The sequence below is a fragment of the Odontesthes bonariensis genome, chromosome 18, assembly GCF_027942865.1.
Source record: "Odontesthes bonariensis isolate fOdoBon6 chromosome 18, fOdoBon6.hap1, whole genome shotgun sequence".
NCBI lineage: Eukaryota > Metazoa > Chordata > Actinopteri > Atheriniformes > Atherinopsidae > Odontesthes > Odontesthes bonariensis.
This window is the reverse complement of record NC_134523.1, coordinates 7,414,298-7,439,977: the sequence shown is the minus strand read 5'-3', so window position 1 is coordinate 7,439,977 and position 25,680 is coordinate 7,414,298. Positions and strand designations below refer to the sequence as shown.

General features: G+C 38.9%; 1 protein-coding gene across 1 annotated transcript in view; it reads right to left on the bottom strand.

Annotated features, from left to right (window-relative positions):
* The window catches only part of csmd2 (CUB and Sushi multiple domains 2), a 227,750-nt gene that overhangs the window by 60,638 nt on the left and 141,432 nt on the right, over positions 1 to 25,680 (bottom strand). The window contains exons 17-30 of the mRNA XM_075449084.1: positions 24,069 to 24,207; positions 22,514 to 22,701; positions 21,598 to 21,786; positions 20,892 to 21,008; positions 20,251 to 20,466; positions 19,774 to 19,962; positions 18,242 to 18,411; positions 17,977 to 18,133; positions 17,588 to 17,779; positions 14,319 to 14,445; positions 4,406 to 4,608; positions 4,029 to 4,220; positions 2,747 to 2,885; positions 2,378 to 2,565 (exon numbers count right to left, since the gene is read on the bottom strand). Of these exons, the coding sequence (XP_075305199.1) occupies positions 2,378 to 2,565; positions 2,747 to 2,885; positions 4,029 to 4,220; positions 4,406 to 4,608; positions 14,319 to 14,445; positions 17,588 to 17,779; positions 17,977 to 18,133; positions 18,242 to 18,411; positions 19,774 to 19,962; positions 20,251 to 20,466; positions 20,892 to 21,008; positions 21,598 to 21,786; positions 22,514 to 22,701; positions 24,069 to 24,207 (2,406 nt within the window). The remainder of the gene's footprint in view (positions 1 to 2,377; positions 2,566 to 2,746; positions 2,886 to 4,028; positions 4,221 to 4,405; positions 4,609 to 14,318; positions 14,446 to 17,587; positions 17,780 to 17,976; positions 18,134 to 18,241; positions 18,412 to 19,773; positions 19,963 to 20,250; positions 20,467 to 20,891; positions 21,009 to 21,597; positions 21,787 to 22,513; positions 22,702 to 24,068; positions 24,208 to 25,680) is intronic.

Here is a 25,680-nt window from a genome sequence, read left to right as displayed (position 1 = left end):
CTGAATTCAAACTTTAAAAAGGGAGAATCTGAATGATTTTTATCAAGGACAAGCATTTAGTGTAAAGGTTCATGAATATGGCATTAAAAAAAGGTATCTACAAAAGCCATTATATATTGTGTCTCAGGGCTGCTTATGGACTGTTTGATGGTAACACCACAGGAAGTTCACATAGCTTTTATGCATCATCACTGAGTGCTTGTTATGCTACCATCCAACTGAACTTTTTACATCTTTTCACCCCTTCTACAATACATCACTAAATCCTTGCCATGGCTAACATATATTATGTGTCTAATGAAGCTTCTGTACTTTAAACAAGATAAAGACTATTTTGGATTTATTGATGAGAGCGACATATTACTTTGGATAAATGCCTAGCTTTTAAACTGCAAGATGGGGTCTGCAAACCAAACAGGAGGCTGCCATTCAGAGCTTGACAGAGGGCCGAGGACGGGCATGCGGTCATTTAGGGCACCTGTTCAAGATCACGGTCTGATTTTGACCTCAGTTATCCCTCGCTGCCTCCCAAAATAAAAGCAGCACACCGCAGAAGAGACAGTGAATCTGTGATAGATGTAGCAGGCGTTAGATATGAACAACCCCCGGAAATAAGCTTGTTAAGAGAAACTCAGTAGCTGAAGTGAAAAGGGTTGATTTAACCAACCTCGCCCCAAGACATTTGTAGGAAAGAGGCATCATCTGTTGGATCATCTAAAAATACTCAAAGGAGATTAAGAGATGCGATGTAAAATGAATATTAGCTGAGAACTAGGTTAAGGTATTGGATTAGACAGATGTGAGCATGTACCCACCATGTGCATGTTTTCTGCACTGGATATGTCCTTGCATACGTCTGTGTGTGTTATTCAAATGTGGCTCAGGCGTGGAAAGTTTTTAGCCCATATATTTCCCTGGAGAGCTTAGAGAAACATGGTCAGAGACACGGTAACAGAACAACATAAAGATTGCTTGGTAAAGAGGCTGACAGCACCTCAGGAATATTTCATAATGCAATTTTCAGTGGCAGCTGACCAAATAGCGATGGGGCCAACTCGTCAACTTGCTGTTTCCTCACCAAACAGAGCCAAACTCGCAGCCAAACATGCCTTTGTGCCATGTTGTTTGTCTGAAACTGAGGAGGTAATTTATGTATTATTTGGTTATGGTTCATTAGTGTGGAGAATTGGATGTCGGGTGAAGTAGTTTTTTTTAGCCACACACTGGGTCCATCTGCTCTACCAGATTGGCCATACAATACCACACACTGTATCACACATTGCAGTGAAAATTGCTGGGAGTGAGTTAAGGGGTATGCTCTGTAACACAGTATCACTGAAAGACTGTTTTCCTCCATTCATGAACAGTTTGCAAATGGACTGGGGTGTTTTACTGCACCAACAAACAGCTTTCTAAAATCAGCTCAATTGCTTATAAAGATCAAATCCGTTTCTGAACATCAGCCAACAAACGGAGAGCTCAGGGTCGATCTGGAATTGGTTAAATGTCTGATACCTTAAACAGCTCTAATTGAGGCTGGGGGATTTAGAAAGATTTAATACTGTTCCCTCAAGCAAAGCCCTTAACAAAGATACCCTGTCTAAAATAGAGCTTGTTCAGCATTTGAATATATGCTAAGAGAAGGTTTTAACATACAGGCAACTACGTGCTCACCCGCAAGGATAAAACAAAACTGCAAAAAACACAGATGTGTTGTGCTATGGTTAAAACTACTGGTCCTCTTTCAAGGATGCCCATGATCGCTCTGCACCATGTAAACTGAGTGCCTCGTGAGCACATAAATTTAGGCCCTCCAGACAATTTGCTGCGGTCAGCCAAGCTTTGACATGAGACAACAAAACGCCGTTTGCTCTAATTTATCAGAAGCCTTTTGTGCAGCTGCTCTGATCAAAAAGAGCTTAAGAATGCACGCTGTCAGCTTTTAATTTTCATAATTCTTTGTGTTAGTGGGCTACTACAAGAGGTACACATCAATAATGACACCAGAGCAGATAGTGATGCAAATGGGAATGTAGAGATCAGGACGCTGCGAGACAGACCACATTCTTACACTGAAGGATTTTTCACTCCACTAATCACACTTGAGTTGGACTACACACAAGAGAAAATTAAAAAGAAACAATCTCCAAGGTTGCTAAGCAGAAGAGGGTAAATCCTTTCTCACTCTGCCAGAAGCACGATCTTAAACCATGACTTGTTCAACGGATAAAGCAAAACATCCTATTTAAAATTTGCTGTTTTGTTCAGAATCTTAAGATGTTGGGGATGAAAAATATTATGACACATATGGATAACATCCTAGTTTTCCTCAGGTTCACATTTTTGTACAAATAAGACTGTAACAAAAAGTGTGTACCTGTGTATTGCAGTACAAATCCGTTGCTGCTGAGGGAAGCATCGCTGCGGAAAGCCAAGAAGAGCGTGTTGGAGCTGCTCTCAATGCGATCTGGGACATCTGTGCCATAGAAACTACCCAACAAGGGGCTAAGGGAGTCTGGCCCGTCGTAGATATGCAAGAAGTCATAACTGGGCTCCAAGCTGAACCTGATTTAGATGTTCACATAAAGAAATAATTAGGATATTTGCTGCAAGAATTGGCAGAAAGTAAAAACGGCAAAATATTGAAAGATGAACTAAAACCTAAATGTGTCAATGAACTCTTTGAAATCCATTCTTATTAGAACATGTGTTACAACTTTTTCACCATAATGCTAATGAAGCTTACTGGTTGAAACTGAGCGAAATGACATAGTCCTGTGTGACAGTAACTGTCCAGTCACACTCCCTTCCATGTGGGTAAGGCTCAGGATAGTCTGGAGACAGTATCAGCCCACTTGGACCCGTCAGGTTCCCACCGCATGGAGCTATGAAAAGACAAATTACTTCAAATCCACTGCAATGACTAAAAACTGAATTTCAATAGCAATTACAGAACCAGGTTGATCAAAAAAAGTCTCACTTTGAAATTATTATTACACATTAAATTGTTTTAAGAAGAAATTACAAGTAAATATTCTTAAGTGGTAACAGCAGTAGAAAATCACAAAAAACTAAATGAGCCACATAGCTACAAAACATCTAGAAAGTAAAAGAAAGGGGAAAGAACTCTTAAAGTACTTTGAATTTAGTTTGAACCATTATTTCCAATCACCTTCTGTGTGGGGCTTCGCTACAGAGAATTTTAACAAAAAACTGAGAAACCAGACATACTCACCGACACTAGCTTACCTAAAAATCACCTTTAAGTGTCAGAGCTGTCCAATCCCTCATCCAAAAATGATCTAATTAAGCTTAACACTCATTAAACAAGGCAGATAATTACAAGATCTTAAAAGCTGCCGTTAATTACTTCACTTTGTTTAGTGGAGCAAGTGTGACGGTATATTAAAAAAGCCTGTATGAGGAGTATAGATTCTGTCAGAGATCTGTATTGTTACTGAGGTACAGAATAATCAGATTTCTGTCCGCTGCAGTGGACTTCAGGGAACACAGCAATCTGGTTTGCCACTTAAAATTCACTTATGGAGTCTGTTAAGCAATCGAGTTTCGAATCCGTTATGGTCTACCTGTTACACAGGAGTCAGAACAGTTGGTGAAGGTACACGGCAGATTTTATGAAGCAGATTCTTTGACATAAGATACTCTATAAAACAAACTATTTTTTATACATTCCCTCACTATTTCAACAGATTATCTTCGGGAAATGTGTTGCATTTTCTAAAAGGAAGAGAAAGTCGTAGAGGCTTGAGAATGTACGTTCTGGGTAACTTGAGAATTATAAATTGGCATCTCACTGCATATAGTCACGTCTCGGTATTTTTGAAAAACTGTCTAAAGCAGAGCATTACTGGAGGCCAAAAGAAAAAGTGTGTGACAAATACGACCAAGGCTTAAGCTGCATTAACTGTTATTACTCAGCAGTGGTAATAACATTGAGATTAGTGTTGATGCTAATCCATGGAGGATTAAGGCATAATTAATGACTGCATGCTCAGTTTATAGAGCACCTGTGCATGAAGGAGGGTCTGGCTGCCAGAAGAAGCGACCATTGATCTCGGTGCAGGTGATCCTGTTGGCCCCCTGTAGGATGTAGCCAGGATCACACTGGAACGCCACATGGTCACCCGGCTCCCTGCTGTCCCCGCTGCGGGTGCCATTAGTTGGCATGCCCGGGTCATTGCAGGAGGTCGCAGTAGATACTGAAGCAACAAATGAGGCTTGATCAGTGAAACAACATGAAATGGGGATTTATATTTCATTTAAAAAATAAAAAAAATAAAAAATAAAATGATAATAATTAGTGGTGAATTAAGTGCCACCCATCCAGTCCTGTGACCCTAACATTTGTAGCTATACCCACTGACTTGTTATGTTTCCTTCTCACCAGAAAACTGCAGAGCGAAGCCTTGCTTGCTGGTGAAGAAGTCTGTGGTGAACTGCAGAGTGACAGTGTTGAAGGTGCTGTGAGCATCAGGGGGCAGCGCTGAGCCACTCAACTCCCTAAGCAGAACCCCTCCATCCTGGGGGCCATCCCAGATGCGAAGCACATCATGAACCTCTTCCGTGTGGAAAACCAGGAAATGCAGACTGTTTAAAAGCCAAGACAGGATACTTTAGTGATCCTGACTGGTGGTAGTTGTTACTCAAGTTGATAACACTTCATAAAACTTTTGCCAATTCCTTTCCATTAAGAGCTTACAGAATGCAACAGGCAAAAAGATGCAGGTTTTTCCCCACTAATGAACACAAAATTGAATATGTCCAATTCTTACATTTCAGTTTGCAAGGCTAATTAAGAAAACAAAGACAAATTAAGGTTGCAATTGTTCTGTCAAATAATGTTAGTGTTACTTACAGCAGGGGACTGTAATATCTACTAAATCTTTATTTTTCCATAAGGTTATGATGAAGATTCAGTGTTTAATTGGTTTTATAATTAGAGCACATATCAATTATCACGATAATGAAGGAGAATGTTTAAAGAGAAAAAACAAACGATTTAAGAAAAAATAACAACTTCTAATATGCAATGAGCGAGTCAGACGAAGAAAAAAACTTAGCAGTAACAGCATACCTTATTAGATTGTATGCATACAAGGTAATAGTATGACTTAAGACAATAGAGGGATTAAAAACATAGTTAAGGCCAAGTGCAAAGAGGTAAAACAGTATATATTTTCAGGTGAATCACAGGCACCTGATCCAGAACATTCAAAGGATGTTCCACGATGTCAGTCAAGCAGATACATCTGCCACAAGATGTTATAGTCTCAGTCTAGACATCAGAAAGATGATGTTGTCAAAATATCTCCCCTTCATTTTGGCTCAGACAGCTGTCAGACAGCTGGTGGTCCAATCGATGCGAAAGGCAGTAGTGCTTTATAAATGTATGCCGCTTTGTGTAAGTGTGCATGCGGCAGATTGATAATGATATATCGCTTAGAGATTTGTGTTTGAGCATGTTTTAGCATGTGTTTTGGAAAGGCTCAGTGGGACAAAAGGGATGGAAAGTGCTACTAAAAATGAACAAAAAAAAAGGAGAAACAATGTTGACAGAGAACACTTTATAATAAAGGACTTATTCAGAGACAATATTCTCTGCAGCTTTAACCTGCAGCAGTCAACAAACAAGGGAATATAATGAAATGAAAGGTGACTAAGTCCAAAATGAAACGGAACTGTGTTGAGCTGAACTCGATACACAAAATGTCTCACAGCTTGTTAATCTTCAAATTTATTACTGCTAAAGACAATATTGTCTGTAGTGTGGGTTTAAATGTTTTTATCTGATGATGTAACATCTTAAAATAGATTACTAAGAAAAATTAAGACATGATCCGGTTCCATGAGATGAAAATCTATTTAAAGATGCCCTGGGTTAATGTGACAATTACGGGTGCAATTTCATCGTGAAAATGTTTTTTTAACAAAGTAATTTCTGGACACTGTTCCTTGTGTTTCTAAAAGAAAACACTGGTGCCCTCTAGTATCCCAACTATCTTTTTAAGACGTGTCAGTTTGTACAGCTGTGTTTATCCATCTATTTTGTACAGAGGCTTAAGATAGATTATCATAAATCTGTCCAGTAGGTTTTCAAAACCTTAATTTCAATGAGCTGAATGGCAATCTCTTCCCCAGCCATCCAGTAGAAATCACAGTACTTTATGTGGCTTTAGTATCCTCATCCCATTACCCACATACATACACAGAGCCTTGAGCTATAGATGATGCAGAGGAGAAACAGCAAACCACTGATGTGTTGGCTTTAGCAACAAGTTCCCACCATTTCTGCATAATTGGTGTCAGACTCTGAATCCCATACTGTCTGATGTGTGAACAGTAACCTCCGGCTACGCAACACTATTCTTTCTGTGTGGAAACTGTATATAACCTACTTGACAACTCACGTCGCATTGCTTGTGAATGAAGTGCACATGAAGTAAAGAGATGCAGATAACCGCATCAGTAAATATTTTCATAAATGTGCAGTGAAAGGCATTTCGAAAAGTTATGCTGCGTTACAAGATCTGACATATTCATCCACACCAGGGAAAAGCAGCACATCATGCCCCCAGCTTTCATCTTTTAAGAGCTCGCTTTAATGAGAATCTTAATCATTGTACTCATTTCTCTGATGGCATCTCCTCTGACAACATTTAGGTATGTATAGATAAAACACAGATATGCAAAATAGCCATTATTCAAAGCATTATTAAAAAACTGGGAATAGAAATCACATTTTGTATATAATAATCTGCTAGTAACACATTAGTGATCTGGGCCTCTAAAAGGATCAGTTTGTGGCCAAACCTAAATTAGACTGCTCTCACATCAGTGATCTTTAAAAAAAAATTTATAGTTGCACAAAGCACCAAACAGCTAAGTTTATAGTCAAGCAAGAGCATGAGAAGATGCAGATTTATTTTGTTTCAAGAGGCAATAGCCTACAGACTGGTGAAATGCATGTCCATAGTTTGAATAGAATAAAAAAATACACAGCAATTAAGAATTACAATTGACCCTGATAAACAGCAGTAGAAAACATCAACTCATAACGACAATTCTCACGTACAAGGTGCCGAATCTTTAGCACATGCCAGATCTTAGTTTGGTCATTTACTAAATCTGCAGAAATGCATTCAATTCTGATGAAGAGCATGAAAAATATTTTACGTAAAGATTATGTTAACTATATACGCAGAAAATTATGTAGAATAAAGTAATAATATCATCAAATATTGTAGCAATCGCTAAAAACTTATGTCATCAAAATGCATGTTCAAATCTCGTTACAAAAATGGATCAAATAAATATTATGAGTGAGCAAGTCGGCAAGATCTAACCGAAACTCCAGTACCAGCCTTAGTTTCCAGTTATCATATTAGCATTCCAGTAGCAGTTACAGAAGTGATATCGTCCACTGCCATACTGGCTACGAGGGGATGTGTTCAAAAGTCTCCATCCTCATCATGTGAGAGCTTCAGGCAGTCGGATGTCATGCAGATGTGTTTATGAAACCCTCAAGTACTATGATGTCTTTCAATTCCAGTAGTTAACAAAAAAAATGGCATGATTGCCAAGATACGCAAGTGGGAGTGTGTCCTCCTGTATAGACAACCACTGTGCATGTCTATCATATGTTTGTATTGAGAAAGTACTAATGAAGCTTTAAGATTGTTATGGGGATTTGCATGAGCAATTTTGGAACCAAACACTGGTCAAATGTCGGAGCTATGCTCATGTGCCGATTGATCTCATGGGTTAATGCAAGCCCCAGGATTGTCAGGCATCAAATGGCATCATGTTGTGCTTCCAGATTTGAGTGTTCAAAGTAAGACTGAGAGGTGGGTGGAAGGGAAGAAGTAAGTTGAGAAAAGCAGAAGGTGAATGAGGCAACGGAAACAAGACCAATGTTAATATTTGCTGGAAGTAGAGGATAACCGCAGGAAAAATAAGAGGTTGGTGGAGAGCCGAAGAAGCTCTGCAGGATGTAGGGATATGTGGTGAGTGGTCGCATGGACAGGATGGATGTTGGCTACATGTTACGATAAATGGCTCCCTCGTCACAGCATCTAAATAGCGCATCTCTCCGAATCACTGAGAATGAAGAAGGTTAAGAGTGTGGCAAGATGGTAGCAAGAAAGGATGTTGATAATAGTATGCAAAATCATCACCATTGTTCTTGTGTTCTCAGTTGAGCTCATGCAGGGCAAGTTGACTACTTGTCTTTTTTTTTTCTTAATTCTTCCCACTTTCTTTGCTTTATAAGTGTATGCAAAGGTTCACACTGGTTCATAACATTCAAGATTGTTGCTTTTAGAAAAAAAGAGGAAGGGATACACCAGTGACAAGTGAGAAAAAGTCCATTTAGAGATGCTTCTCTGCTTAGCATAAATGTTTCGGTGGTACTGAAGGGTGGATGGGTTGGGTATACAAGATGAATGAATAGAATCACAGACTGAATTGGAATTATTGTACATCTCACTAAGGAAAAGGAAATGTTGGTCTACAGTTAACGTTTTGAAGAATCATAGGAAACCATATTTTGAAATATACGGCTGAAGGCTTTCCTTTACACTCGGCCCCTTCTTAACAAGATACAATAGTTCAATCAATTGTCAGAGGAACCGCCAAAAGGAGATGAGGTGGAGAAGAGAAGGTTGGAAGAGATTTTTTCTAAGGGTCTTTTTTGATTCTGCCTCAACTATTTTGTATTCATATGAGAGAAACAGAGAGAAATGGAGAGTGCTGAGACCCTCTCATATGAATACAAAACAGTGTTGCCGCAATCTCAAGTCCTGTGAGGAGTCAGAGAAGGTGTATGTGTGCATGAAGATTATAAATAAGTAAGTATGTGGGGGTGCATATGGATATGTGTGTGGTATCAGTGAGAAGTCAGACAGAGCGTTTTAAAGGAAACAGTATGCTCTTTTCTCACAAAGTGAGACAATTTTCTAGATCTTAATAAAATGTCTGACATGCTTTTGTCAAAATAATTCATGTCCACTTCTATTCAAGCTGATCATAACAGGGGCCTGGAGTGAACCCCTCCATCCCACTCCACCTGTCTTCCTCTCAGGGTCTGCATCTTTAGATCTGAAGTATTTAATAACCCATGGAGCATACTGTTACAGTATGGGAGAGCAAACAGTAAATGCCCTAAGAGCCAAGACTTCACGCAAAACGGAGAATAAAATTTCCAGTAAAAATACTTGACTGGCAATTTTATTCTCAAATACAAACGTTTCCCTCATCTACCATAAGCTGATAGGCTGTGATCCCTCTTTTAGGCACAATTTCGTCTCATCTTGTGCTGGCCCAAGTTGTTAAAACACGCAGTGTATGTAATTCCTGTTAGCCAGTTAATAACATAAGTTCTAATTGCCCCAATACACATTGGTTAAATTTTGGATTTTCCTCTCACTCCATTCCTCCAATTTTTCATTCTAATTTTTAGTTGGCAACATTAAGAACTATTGCCAATATGGGCAATATTTCACCAATGTTTGTTTTTATATCAGCAGGTGTACCAGCAGCATCCAACCACAAAAAAATAAAAAAAAATAAAAAAAATGGAATTTTCATCTCCCAGTTGTTTAAAAACAGCAATTATCTATTATATTATCTATAGATAATGCTAGGGTTGTACTTTTCTGATTTTTCCCATTTGATAGTGACCTCAGGTACCCAAAGCATATGATCTTAATCAAAAATCTTTTTTTTCATATTATGTCGCCTTTAAAATGTGGAAACGGAATTATGTCCCCACAAATATAACACACAGAAACATTCACCAACATTTCAGACTGAGGGTACCATAACCAAAAGGAGCTTCATTTTATTGGAAAAGTGGTATAGGTTGCTCTTTAATGGAAAAATAAGGAGGCATGCTATTAAAAGCTGATTCATAAGCAAAAAGAGCCTTCATAAGCTGAAAAGCACAGCTGGCACTAATGATCTTATACGGAGACAGATCCTGGTGCTGCTCCATAATTAGTGAACAACAGAAAACACTTGTAAGAAGTGGGATGCTTTCCTTTGGGTTTGTCAGTATGTTATGAGACAGATGTAAATGTTTACCTTTATTGCAGAAAATCATATAAGACATTTGTCACTATGTGATATGTGTGCTATAAACACAAGCATTGCCGTATCTTCCAAACTTGAACAAATCCGACTATAAAGCAAAAGTGCATGAAAGGGAAAAGTAAAGCCCGGGCCTAATTTGATTGGTTGTCATATGGTGATGAAGTAGCGACCGTTGATAGAAACGGTCTAAACAGTACGACAATCTAAATTGTCCACTGTACTTTATAACAGAACTCTCACATTAGAGGACACGTGTATTATTTCAATCTAAACATCACTTTTTAAATGAGCATATATTGCTTCATTGTTTAACATAATACAATGTGGCATGGATCTTGTATCTGGTTTGTGCAGCAGTGACCATAGTTCTGTTATATCTGTGAGATGGCTCATTGTTTCCCTCATCTCTACTCATTTGATCTTGACTCATTTCTTTCTTCCCATATACAACTCTCTGCCTATATTCTCCTTCTGTCAATAACTCTTGACAAATCTCTCCACAGGCTTTTTAGATGCCTGCTGTCAGACAACTTCTGGTGTCACATAAACTCGGTATAGTTTGATATTTGTACCAACTTCAGCTGCATCATTTGATACACACAGAATCCCTGGGCTAATGCATTGCAAATTCTTCTCAATAATGAATTGCACGCGTAGGATCAAAGGCATGGATATGGAGAATACCTAACAGAGGAATGCCAGGGAAGTAGTGAAGGCACTAATTAACCTAAACTACTAATCACGAGGGACAAAGAATGTCAGATGTTGCAAGCTAAGAGAAAGCACGAACATGCAAATAAATCCATGCAGTCAACACCCGGCGCTGGATGATATGATGCAAAATGAAAAAGTACAGTGAACAACAATTTACATAGAGCACACTCTGAATTTATCAGAGTATGTTTTCATAGTTTTGGATCTCCTCCAATAGGATGCAAATGAAACAGTGATGAAACTGAAGCCAAAGGCCCCTGAGAAACAGAAGAATGGAAGCCCTCATCAAACCCATTAAAGGTTATAAGTAAACTTGTGCTGTTGTCTGTAGGTCAAATGGGTATGTGTGATTGAATGTCAACCGTAACCGCATTAATCATCCTGCATCCAGATTAACAAACAGAAAAACTAGCTAACCAACCAACCAACCACAACACAGTTACCTCAAATCGGGAAAGCGTGTCTATAGAATGTGTATGGATTTGGACAAAGAGCATTCATTTAAGATACACTGGTTTAAAGGGCCTCACATTAACAAACTAAGTAACAAATTTATGCAAAAATGTATAAGTCAAGATCAGACAATACTCTATTATGAAGAGGATGTGATCTGAGAAAAATGATTAACATCGGTAAGATTGTAACCTTCCCACTTTAAACAACTATGGTGTTCCCTGCCTTTCGAACACTTTTCTTCCCATCCACATGTATTCGTGGATTTAACTGCGCTCTCCTTGAAGAGCACACAGCCCTAGGCAATGTTCTTTCGAGTAGGTGGGCTTACAAGCCTATTACTTTCGTTAGCATGGCTACTTCATCACAACGCATACACAGAGAAAGTTCTCTCAATACATCCAACATACTTTGTTCGCTCAATGCCCACCATTCAAGAGTGAGAACATAGAATCTAACACAATCATGCTTTTCATGCTAATTGACACCGTTTTTTAATTTGTCTGAAGTTTTAAATATCGGAATATGCATGCATAATAAAGCCAACATTTATAAGGACATACTGTATTCTGAAGGACATCATCACATTCAAAATGTACAGTCTGCACTTATGATACTGCACTATAACTTAAAGAATTCAACCAAGCCTTGTATTAAATTGCATGTACATGAAGACCAAACTGATATATTAAACAAAGATAGATAGATAAATACTTTATTGATCCAGGGGGGAATTTGTGGACGAGGCGTTCCTTTTTTATCCTCTTTTCTCATAGGGCAAGTGATATGGCTATGGTTTTAATTTTTGGGTTGAATCTGTGTAAGAAGAGGTAAAGAAAAGCAAATTGTGTGGTGTCATACTGTGGGTGGCTGTATCACTTTCTATCTGAAAGGCTTCATTTGAGTTTTTTGACCACCCCTCTGAGGAAATAAGGAAACTCAGAAATAAGTGTAAGTGATGAACACAGAAGAGCTTTTTTTTTTAGAACCTAGATGAGTTCAAAAGTTGGAACAATTCCCCAGAAAGGCCCAGCCTGCTTTGACAGATCTAAATGTGTACTGTATCAGACAAGATTCCGTGTTAGAGGCACAGCAAACTGGTTGCTCATCAGATATTGTGCAAATTTGTTTAATGCTGATGTAATAACGTAAAGGAAGATAAGAAGCAGTGTCTCCTGTGGGAGAGAAAGTTTTATTCATTGCTGTACTATGAATAGAAAAAACTTTATTTGTCATTAAAGGAAAACATCAGATCTCCTTTGAAGAGGATAGAAAAAAAAAATGCACTGCCATGTGTATGCCTACTTTGACAAATTAAACACAGACCTATGCAGGCTTGTTTGAGTCCTCCCCAAATAAAAAGAATAAAACGTAGCCCATTATTAAATAAATAAATCATAGCTGCAGTCTCACAGCTTTCAAACAATACACATCAAAATAGTCCAGTTTGGATCCAATTAAGAGGAAGTCCATTTCATTCATTCACTTCAGTTTTTTTCCTCAACCTAGTGTCGCACTCAACCGACGCGCCTACATATAAAACACAACTACATCAGCTCTGAGTCTGACATAATGTATAATATATATAAATATATTAATAACAGCCTATTATATGATACTGTTTCCACCTGTTCAATGCAACTTCTTCTTCGGTACATCCCCGCAGATCTCATCTGTGTCAGGGCTATAAGTAGTGACTTATCTTCACAAAAGATGGCAGGCTGTCATTGGTGAGGTGGAACTGATGTTTTTGATGTATACGCTTGAGAAAACTTGCTCGCATAAGTATGTTGATCCAAAGATGGACAGAAATCCACATGCATACTTCTTCATGTTCATATACATTTCTGAAATTGGCATTCCATTTGTGCTCTTTAGTGAAAATGGTCTTCTCTCGAGATCAGCTGTCAGGCTTTTGAACTTGGACACCCATCTGTCTCTGTCAGCTGTCTGCCTGTTCACTTTCAAGATCAGCTTGACTTACTCCTGTGAACACAGTGATGTTCAGCAGGGATGAGTCGATGTATAAGGGCATCACAGGGAAGGATTTTTCCTTTTCTGAACTTGCCAAATCTTGCTGCAAATGCAGTTTGAATTATGATAACTGCTTGTTATGAATAATCACAATTGATGTGATTATATTTTTCTTTGAACTGTCCTAGGGAGGGGAAGTGAGACTGTACCTCCCGGTACATCTCTAGCAAACACTGTCACTGTCACGCTCAAATGCCAAAACATCCTCCAGCGTCGGCAGGGCGGTGCTTCCCTCTCCCTTTAGACTTTTGTTAAGTATGTTTAAGTGACTTGTCATATCCATCAATAAAGTAGGATTTTTTCAGCCAGCCTGGAGCTTCCACTTCGGAATAGCTGCAGACTTCCAGGAAGGTTTTCATCTGTTCCAGACAAGCAGGCAAGTATTTCAGCATCTCTCCCCTCGACACCCACTGGACTTTGTTTTGCTTGAGATGAACTGATGTCCTCAATATGTTGAATGATGATGTCTGTAGCCATTATTTTGGCCCTTGCCTCTAATTTTCTAACTATTTTCATGTTTGTTTTTGAAATCCGAGAACAGATGCTCTGATTTCTTAATGAATGATTCTTTCATGTATTCTCTGTCTGTGAATGGCTTTCCACGCAATCCGTGGTTAACTTACGGGTCAGTTTTGGGGGTCAGAAGCAAAATTAGCCGCCCGCCGATAATAGCGGGGCTATGTGAAGTACATGTTCCTGGTAATCTTTTCTTAAATTTCACAGTATCATCTCGAACACCAACTGTGCAACAAAATAAAATCATAAATAAACAAAAAAGAAAATAAAACTGTTAGTTATTTCCATTATTTCAAAGTGACACTTCCTCTCGCACTGCTGTAACTATTGGCCAACAGCAGCACACTGAAGATTGATTACACAGCACCCTGTGAAAGTGATGAATACCAGCACAAAAGGGAATTGGAGTAAACTAAAAGTATATCGAAAGAAAGCCTGTGAAAATAATGTGATCATATAACAAGAGAAGAAACCAAGAGTGTTGCTCAGACCTAATGGTGCTTCCTGGGGCAGCCTCAACGGTCCACGCACAGTGCAGGTTATGCTCATATGGAGCTGGGTAGCCCGGAGACAGGACACGGCCTGAAGGCTCATCCTTAATGCTGCCCCCACACTCCGCTGGAAAGAGGAGAGAAAACAGAAGGATAGTGACACGAGGGAGTGAATAATAAGTATTAGAGACGGATTAATAATGATACAGCAAGGTTGACATACAGTACATAAGAGAAACAGATTCATTTTGTTCTCATTACTATTAATTATTCATATAGCTGTCAGAGACTCAAATGTGAAGTGTTCTATCATTTTGTTTGCAATTCCTCAGTGGGAGGAAGAGCAACCAATTCTAAATGTGCTTTGTGTGTCTGGCTCCAGGGAGGGGGAAAAAAAATAAAATAAAATAAAAAAAGAATCCACCATTCCAACCATGATCTCATTATGTTATGCTGATGGAAATGATAACATTTCATTTCTAAGACTCAAATTCAGTTTTAAAATGAATACTTGGTTTGATTTGGAGAAAAACTACACTCGTGTTTAGAAAAAAAATGCATACATCATGTATGCAAAGAACAGAAGGATGGCTGTGAAAATATCAGCGAGCAACACAGTTAAGACCATGAAGCGTTTATCAGAGCTCTGTCATTCAGTTTGCATGCTTACAGGTGTGCATGGTAGTAGTAGGCGTTGCAGTTATTAAATGCATATCTCTGCTCCACAAGGTGCCATAAAACACCTCTAACCTGAGTTTAGTGTGTTTTTCTGCCAGGAATGAGTTACTATCAGAAACACTGTGTGACTGAAAAGCTATTTTCAGCCTTTCTTCAATTACAGTCTGATCTCTAAATGCAGAGAAACAAAACATTCAAAGCACCAGATTTGTTTATATTCTTTATGCCTTCTTAACTGAGGAGAAGTGTTTCGTTTTGTTTCTTCCCACAAGGGGAGAATGGCTTCTTAAAACAAAAAACAAAAAATGGAGATCAGAAAATTGTAATGATAATGGTGATGAACATTGCAAATCCATCAATGGCAGACAAGCAGAGTATAATTACATCAATACTCTGTTATTATAAATTACCATAATACCTCAATCAATAAAATGCATATATATTAGGCTTTGACATATATGCAATTCCTCAAGAAATGGGTCAAAGCAAAAACGTGCATAACAAGACGCGTTTGAAGTAAAAATTCATTTCTTACTTTCCTTGTCTGATAACATAAATAAATAAAGGGCTTAAGATGATAAGTTGGAAAGGCGAAACATAGAAAATGTGGACTTATTGATCTGTACTCTCGTCATGCCTTTCTCACTCTGATACTTTTCTTTTGGAATTTGAAGAAAAACTTGCCGTTTCACAGAGTGAAAAGAGAAGATGGTGATCCATCACTATAAGACAAAGCCATCTCTCTCTTCTTGCCTTATGACCTAAGAAACTACTGCCATGGCAGTGTAACTCCCTCAGCTTCTCCAGCCTTTCAATCTTTGTCTTCACAATTCAAAACAAATCAACTCAAGTTCTCTTCCTTTATTTATACTTCAAGTAGGTTCAGTCCTCTCTGCAATGTATGGATGTATAGAGCCATGGTAAGAAGACTGCAGTAATATGCAGAAATTAAAGGTAAAAGGTAAAACCAAAACAGACTTCCCTCAGTTATTATATAAAAGTACTCTAGTTTAAAGAATAATTTGCAGACATATGTGGCATGCAACAGTTTTTTTTTTTTTTTTTAAATGCAATTATGACAGATAGGCACAGTCGCACTAATTGTCATCAAAACATAACCGGCTTATTAACTCTGCTTCCACAGCAGAACTCACCTCATCTGAGACTGTCAGGTCACAACAAACCACTGTCATTTTTTTTATTAATGTGCTTTGTTGCACATCGCGTCATGTGTTAAGAGGCAGCGTAGGGAGAGGTCGAAGTAGATACGCCACTGATTCGGCAAGGGAGGTAGTAATAGAGGTTAAACGATTCTGCCTCATGTGTGCTTGCATACATCTAGTCGGCATTGTGGAACTCTAACCAGCAATGCTGTCATCACTTTGCTGATTCCACCATACCAGCTTGATGTGAGCAAGGACACAGTGAAGCAGGCCTATTCACCTCTGTTCGGCATTTTTGAATTACGAGGAAGAACACTGGCAAATTAACAATGATGTTTTGTTTTTTTCATCATTCAATATGATTACATTTAATTGAATTCCAATTGGCTTGAATTGGACTTTATTATTTAAGTGCCTTGAGATGACATTTGTTGTATTTGGCGCTATATAAATAAAACTTTATTGAATTGAATCAACAAGGCGCCACCCATGTGTGAAATAGGCTTATGTTTGGTCGTTCTTAAATGCTAGAAAAATATCCCTCCATCATAGACAGGTACAGTCCATATTCTGCTCCTAAATTCACCCTGGCTGGGGAGGAATTATCAGTGCTGAAATCATGGAAAGGACCAAGTATGTTCAGGAAGATATAGTTTGCTTAATGTTGTTTACACCAAGATATGAAATTACCTGTCAGTTTGTGATTAAAAGGGAGCTGAAGAACACTTTTATATTCACATTGGCCAACATGTCAAAGAACATCTGTCTGACATTTATTTTTCCTGTGTAGTTTCTCAGACTTTGTGGGAAAAAATACTCGGGATGAAAAAAAAGCATTTTAACATTGAACTAGGAGAATGATAAAAATGAACTGATCGGATATGTGTATCTTCTGCTCTGTCCTTCCAATTTTATGGAAACTACATTGCGAAAACTAAGATAGAAAGTCTTGTTTTAGTGAAAAAAATATGAATGGTGGCCATTGGCAATCCTGGTGCAATATGAATGACAAAAACAAATTATTAGAGCTGTAACTTTCAATGGAATAATGGACTGAGAAAGCATTTGGGAAATCAACTAAATGGATTCCCCAAATAGGAGAGCTTAACCCATCATAAAGCTGGGTTGGATTAGCAGTCAGGCAAAGAGTAAAGAAAACACTACTAAATACTGCAATGGGATATATGTGACAACATAAAGCAAACATAAAATGTAAGCCTTGTTAACTCCATTACATTGAAAAAAATAATTACACGTTTGACATTTTTTTATATTGATGCTAATTTACAGGAGTAAAGACATCAGTTAAAGCAAGTTTTAGCTACTAGTTCATGTGGAAGACCATTCATTAAATTTTCTTACAGAAACTGAAATGGTATACCTCTGCCAACCGCATGGACACATTCCTTAAAAAGAGCTGTAACTCACCAACACAGAGTGGAAGGGGGCTGTCCCAGGCCCTCCTTTCCCCCCTCAGGCAGGTGAGCACCTCAGGGCCCTTCAGGGTATAGCCTGGGTCACAGCTATATGACACTGTGCTCCCTGCAAAATGACCCTTGTCCTCCCGCTTGTAGCCAAACTGAGGAACACCAGGATCCTCACATTTAACAAGCTCAAAACCTTGAAAAGTAAGAAAACAGAGAGAGTTATTTCCCAGTATATTAATTAAAACGGTAATGAAAGGGAAATTAATATTGTGTCTTAATACATCAAAGGTAACAAGTTGGAAAACTGGCTGTGGTCTTAAATATACTAATATCTAAGCAGTATGTTCTTAAAGGGAACTTTTTTATATGTAATAAGAGAATGTAACTTACTAGAGAAGTGTAGTTCAAAGCCTTTACTGGTGTTATCACCATTGCTGATGAACTCCAGCCACATGGAGCTGGAAGTGGAGTTTAGCGTTGTGTCTAGCAGCTCGTTGCCTGTGAACACTCCCAGCAGACGAGCCTTATTACTGCTGCCATCAAAGACCTGGAAAAAAGAGAAAGAGTGGGAGGAAGCATCAGGTGTGCACAGGGATATGCTAACAAGGCTGGATATATACTCTGGGGGAGAATACAAATCCCACAGCCCCCTCACTCTGAGTACGTCATCCTCCTCCAGTCGGAAGTCCCGAGCCCGCAGTTGAATGCCTTTGCCAGGCTGCGTCTGGATGGCGTAGATGCATTCGTGGTCGTTGCCATAGTAACCAGGGTAGTTGGGTGAGAGCAGCACCCCTTGCATGCCAGTCACGGATGAGCCACATTCGGCTAGATAAAATGAGAGGGAGCAGTGATCCAGGCAAAGAGAGAGAGAGAGAGAGAGAGAGAGAGAGAGAGAGACAGAGAGAGAGAGAGAGAGAGAGAGACAGAGAGAGAGAGAGAGAGAGAGACAGAGAGAGAGAGAGAGAGAAAGGTGGTGGTGTTGGAGAGAGCAGAAGACATGTCAATCGCTATATGCTTGAAACTTTATTCATGCTGTCATGTACAGGGAGATGATGGTGAGAGGTAAATGGTCACTAGCTGTAACTGAATGTTGAGTAGCACATCATTGCAATCACACTGCAATCTGAAGATAATTTAGTGTAATTTCAGCTCTATCTGTAAATTGCTTTTTCTGAGTCACATCTGGGAAAAAGTCAAAAAGGACAACATGTTCGATAGCAACATCACTACCAGAATTGAAATGACCCCAAAAGTACCCTGACTTTTAACTTGGTGAATAGGTGAGGTAAGATACTTTGGGAAGATGACACTGCTGATGGAGAAGTAGCAACTTTCTAAAATAGGGCTGGCATCAACCAAAGTATTTAAAAAAAAATAAAAAAATAAAAAAAATCACAAAATGTGTCATCCCTCAAAGACTTTGGGTCAAAGAAACACCACAAATTAGCAGCTTAAAGCTACAGACAAACATGAGGAAAAAATAAATCCAATTAAAAAAATTAGTCAATTACTGAAACTGTCAAGTATTTGTTTCAGATGAGTGATTTAGAAATAATTTTCTAGGTTTAAAATAAAAAAATAAAATAAAAATATGCAGGGGGGGAAATGTCCCCATAAAGTAGTTAATATTTTCCAGGTGTTTTCCATCAGCATTAACATTTTTAATAGTGCTTGTAATAAATTTAAAAGCCGAGTAAAGGACAAACAGAAGCAGGTCAATGACCGCCATTGCCCTAAGATTTATTTATCAGGGTCATTGGGTTCCGATTCGTTTTCATATCAACACATAAAAGGCAGCAAAAAAGTTTTGTTGCATCGTAGAATTAACATACTGACCAAAATCTTGACCTGTAATTTTCCCGAACATTGACAACAAGAACAATCAATTATTAACGCATTTCCCTTTTTGATATCATTCTCAATTAAAACTAATTAAAACGGCCCTATATAATTTACACAGAGTCACACGGGCCGTCTTGAGGAAGCTATCAAATGGGGAGACAAAACGCTTGCATACAGAGAGATGTTAATGTGGAGGAAACGCCTCATTTTCTAACATGATTTATAGCTTTTGTACATCTCTTCATTTGCAGGTGTATGTGAAAGTGTATGTGTAGTGAACTGGGATGATATTAGGAGAGGATTGGGAGGGTGACAAAAGCCAAAATAAAGCATGTGACCACCTACCAACACACCTTGGCAGAGGGGAGCTCCACACCCGCCTCCTGCCCCCCAAACACACCACCCTGGCTGGACCTTCCAGTCGGTAACCTGGGAAACAGGAAAAGATGAGGGCATCGCCAACTCCATACTGCAGTCCTTTTCTGGTACTGTAAGGTGGGATTCCAGGATCTTCACAGGGCTCCAAATCATACTCTGAAAATGAGAGAGAGAATAATAAGAAAAAGTGAGACTTTACTGTATGAGCAAAATAATACTGTGATTACAAAAATTCCTTGCTCTTGTGAAAAAGTGTTTTTTGTTTTACATAGAGGACATCACATTTGATCAGATTTATCCTCTGGGTTGAATCATTTCTTTTGGCATAAAACAATACTCAATACTTCCCACGTCTAAGTCTTAGTATTCCCCATGTGATTACCATAAATCAGTGCAAATAGTCCCATTTCCTGTCTCAGTGTTGCGAAATGATAGTTTCCTTACCGGAGAAAGTGATGTTAAATCCCTCATATGAAACAGAAAAGTCAGAGAGGAAGCGGATCTGTGCTGTGTAGTTTCCAAACAGGCCTGCACTGAGTGGTGAAGGCAGTGTGGAACCTGTCAATCTCCATAGAGGCTGAGAGAAGCTGCTGTTCTCCGTCACCAGCAAATGGTCATGAGGGCTCTCAAGGTGGAAAGTGTGGAAAGTGAACTGGACACCTGAATAAGAGAGTCAGAAAGATCCATTCCAAAAAGATAATCTTGATGCCCATTACAATACATGTAATTAATATGAATATTAGCAATTTCAAGTTAAGGAAGATTCATGATACATACAAGTTTTGATGTGAAATACTACATTCTCAGTTTCAATTAACTTTTTCTACTATGTACTAAACACATACACACAGCGTGAACATCTGCAAATTAGGCTTTGTCAATTCAATGCGAGCCCTTGACCAAAAAGGGACATGACTGGTAAGTCATCCCATGGCAGAGTCGCCCCAGGCTAGCCTCTCAGCACTCCAGTCTTACAAAGACAGCTTGTTTGGCAAAGTAAAAAGGCCACACAGTAGGGGGAAATGACATTGTAAGGAAATTAAATTTGACTGCCTCATGTGTTGACATGTAATTTCTGCTCTAACCTTTGCCATGGGAGGTTTCAATTATCCATGTGCAGTTCAGGTTATGTGGGTAAAAATCTGGGAAGCCAGGAGACAAAAGGGTTCCAACGTTGCCCTGGATATAACCTCCACACAAAGCTGGCAGCACGGGGCATGTGGACAGTGGAGAATTGACAAAGATGAGAAATGAGAGAAGAGAGCAGAGGCAAGTTCAGAGGAGGCATGACAATAAAACTTTCTAATACAAAAAAAAAAAAATATATTCAAAACTTGTCAGTGCATTCAAAATGCACTAAAATTAATTTTCCGAGAGATGCCCTTTAAGAAAGCATAAGAAGGATAGTGATGTTGTCACTATGGGTACAGAGTAGCAAGGAATCAATAATGTCCTCAAATATATAAGCATTTACAAATTAGGAAAAGGGGAACTTTCAAAAGGTAGATCACTGCAGCACAATATAAAACATTTCTGATGAAATAAAGCAGAAACCTAAATTCTAAAGAAACTAATCTGAAAGAATGGTTATCATTTTGAATGGATTTTGTAATGACTGGGGAATATAAATCACTTTAAATATGATGCAATATGAAGCAAAGTCACGGAGATGATCTCTTAGGTTTCATCTGAAACAACTCACAACAATGAATTCAGCTTTAATCCCATTTATGAGGAGGGAGAAATCTGGCGAGCGACTATTCATTTCTAGGTCAATAATATGGAACATACCATCGCAGCTAGGCAGGGGGCGACTCCACTGAAAATTGGGTTCACACTCTAAAGGCTCTGCGTCGCTCAGTGTGTATCCGGCCTCACAGCTAAATGTCACCAAAGCACCCACGTAGAAGTCATTGCCGTGTCGCTGCCCATTGACAGGTATGCCAGGATCCACGCAGTGATCCGACTGTAGCTGCAGGGCTACAGAGGAAAGGTAGAAAAAGAAAATAAGGATATGCAACACATGATCAAAGACAGCAAAAAATCCCCATGTCCTCTTGCTTAGAGTGAAAACTTAAATCCTCCTTTCTTAAATAGGTCAAGAGATATTGAAAGGGTGTTTGCATTCATAAAACAACAGAGATAAACAATTCACACAAACATCCATTCTCGAACAGATCATTAGGAGCTCCTTTCCTTTCAACCTTGCATAGTTTCTGGTGCAACAGTGCTTACAGTAAATAATGGAGTTTATTTCAAATTCATCCACAGAGAAGGTGCAAAAGGTTACCGGTGTGTCCCACACAGATAGAAACGATTGCAGGATTGCCTTGAGCGTTGAATTACACTGCGAGTGCAGGCTAGTTTAAGGGGAAAGTGTAAGCGTGTGTGAATGTGTGATAACATGAGGCAGTGTAAAAACTGTTTTAAGACTGACCAAATGGGTCAAGGTAGGATTATCTGACAGAATAATCTCCAGCCTTAAACTTCATATGTACAGGTATTCTATTAAGTATGCTTTCAGGTGAAATGGGGAGCCAGGAGAGATGTATTCAAAGCCAGGACTGTGTACAGAGAACAGGGATGCCTCCGATTTGTCCTTCCTGTATGTACTGGATTAATTCCTGTCAGACTGTGTGAAGCAAAGGCCAAAGATTTGCATCATGTGCATCTGAATATGGATTTGACTTTGCATGTGGGCCCTTACTTTCGTAACGTATACGGAAGCCGATGTCAGAGTGGCTCTTGTCAGTCGAAAAGTGAAGAAACAGGAAGTTGGAGGTGCTGATGAGGAACTGGGGAACCTGGGTGCCCTGGTAACTTCCAATAAGATGTGAAGAGGGAAATCGTCCATCACGCACCTCAAGAACATCATAGTTAACTTCAGTGCGAAACCTGAAAATAGGAAACAGTCTTTCTTAGAAGAGAAAATCCAATCCAAACAAACAGGCCGAAAGTTTATTTTAATGAATGTAATTAAAAATATATTAACATATATATACAAGTTCCCAACACAGAGTTAACTAGTTTGATTCACAAGTAATCTGGATAATTCATCCTCTGTTTTGGGTAAATGCAAAGCGAGGCTAAACAGGAAACGCAGCACTGTCCTGTGTGTTCTGGTTTGGTTTGAAATCAAACTGATGTCGAAAATGAAATTAAAAAGGTTTTTTCTGATAACCTTTTTAACAGTCATACTGAAAATCAGCTTTGCTGTAAAAAAGTAAATAAATAAATAAAGTCTGTGTTTACCCACTTAACATTGGATTTACGCATTTTTGGTACCTGGGAAAGACTGAGTGAAATTCGAAATAAAGAAAAATTTAATGTACCGACCTAAAAAAACATAAATAAAAAAAATCATACTGTGTATGTGATATTTGTCAATTAAATTTCATTTCAATTAATTTTTTTCAATTACATGACCTGGATAAAATATGTTCTTATGATTTTATGATCCTTCAAATTTGAGGCAATTCTGCTCAATCTTGCATTAGGGAGTTTATATATTTGTAGCATGTACGCCTTCGTGTGTGTGTGCACGCGTGTGTGTGTGTGCTCGAGTTCAATGTATGTGTGTGTTTGTGGCTGTATTGCCAGAGCCCCTTCATCTTCAAAGCCATAAATAAATAGCTTAGTTCCAGAACCATGTCATCTAAATGAAACGGTTTGTGATATTTTATTGATGTTACATAAAAATTAAAGAGCAACAAACATTTATGCTGCATTTATTTTGCATGGTGTGCTATCATAGCAAGAACAGGGATGGAATTGGTTTGGAACGATAAGTTTTACTGAAAACATTTATGTAGTGTTTGATCTTATAACTGTCTGTCTCTCTCAACATTGGGACAAATTACCTTCTCTTACATATCTATGGTCCCCATTGTTAAAATATCTCCTCTTGCATGAGCATGTGTACTTACTGCACATACTTGCAGATCAATGCAGTTTCTGAGTGTCTATGTCAGTTAATTAGGGATATCTGTGGGTCATTAAGGAGGGGGTATAAATAAGTGGATAAATCCCTTCTCAAAGAACATACTAAATAAAAAAATTGTGGTATTTAAGTTGCAGTATAGCGTGAATTTGATCTACTGTACAGTACAAAGACAGAAACAGAGATTAAAGAAAGTGAGAACAAATGGAGGGATGGGGATGAAAGGGTGAGCTGGTTTAAGAAGTCAAAAACTGCAAGAAAGCAAGAGTGTTCTGAGAAAATTAAACAATCTGGCACAGTAGTTGTTCTCCTGGTCACTCACTTGTCGAAAATGATCTTGATGGGGTAGCCTGGAGGAGCCTCAATGATCCATTCACAGTTAAGGGCCTCCTTATATAGTTCTGGCCAGCCAGGGGAGAGGATGATTCCACTGGGAGCCTTCAGATCTCCTCCACATGGGGCTAACGGAGGGAGAGAAGAAACAGGGAGAGAAAGATGGATAGGGACTGAATTATACATGTCTGTCCCAGGTGATGTATGACAACGTCTATAGATGATTTCTTGCATCATCCGAGGCGCCTCTCATTTCTTTCACTGTCAGGCTCTGTCTAATGTGAATTGGTGACAGCTCACTTCAAGGTTAACCATTCCTGCAAGGACCATGTTTTTCACTCTTCCTGTGTCCGTGTGTACAAAAGCATACATTACCTATATATATACTGTATACTATTCTTCTCTTTTGCTTTAGAATGTATCATTTAATCTCTCATAAAAAGGTGCTGGCATCAACATGACCAAGAGGAGAAAACAAAATAACTTTGATTACTTGAACAAAAAGATACTTAAAGGTGGGGTAGGGGATCTTTTTCTGGAACATTTTTTTACATATTGCTTGAAATACTCTTCACACCCCCATTGCAACCAATTAATTAAAAGTTTTGACACAAATATGAAAAGTTTTAGTGGCCTCTAGAACGTACAATCTAGGAAAAACACTATCCAATCATACTGAACGGACCGTTAACGATGATTGGATTCTGATGCCGTCTATCAAACTGCAATCTGCTCCTCCCTCCCCCTCCTTCCCCCTGTGTGCGTACCCTGCTCCGTGAACGAATTACGCGTCCAGAAGCTTGGCAGGAAGCTAAACTAGAGCCAGCTTGGCTAGCACCTAGCATTATTAAACGCATAGTTAGCATATACTAAATACTAAATACGGCAACGATCGATGCTTGCTGTCAGACCAGCGCTCGTGCACCTTCGTGCTCGTGCGCGTTCATGTACTCTAGAGGCGTGCCTTCGGGGGGAAAGTGAAGAAAAGGGTTGGGACTTTTTACCTGTGTATTTTCAAAATGCAGCTTCGCTGGACTCACAATCCAGGATCTCCTACCCTACCTTTAAGTACATCAACCTCTATCCTGAACTTTCATGTCTGTTACAGTTCACTTTGACATTCTTCTCTTTCACTGCCCATCCTTAACCAAAACACATAGACACAGTGCAGGGTTTAGTTACACTGCCAGCTCCCTGCTCCCTTTGAAATGGAATGATATAATCAGCTAACGGCATACTGAAGGACATCTATGAAATGCATTACACTACTAACGCATGGTTTTGATAATGTTCTCAGAGGAATTTGAAGCTGCTATGACACATGCTATGCTACCGGGGTGGGGAGCTGACAAGTTTTAAAAGCTTTTCTTTTGTTGTATTATGGATAGGTGAGCCTGATTAGGCCCCTTAGAGTTCAAGCCATGTCAAACAAACAAACAAAAAAAGCTTGGTAAATGCTAAGCTTCAATCTAAGCTTTGCCAGCTATACTGGCCTTTTCTGGATTGCTGGAAAAAGTTTATTGATTATTAAGTGAGGGAGGGGTAAATGGATTGTTCAGCAGTCTGTATGTAAGCACAGAACGTCTGCTGCGTCAGATACT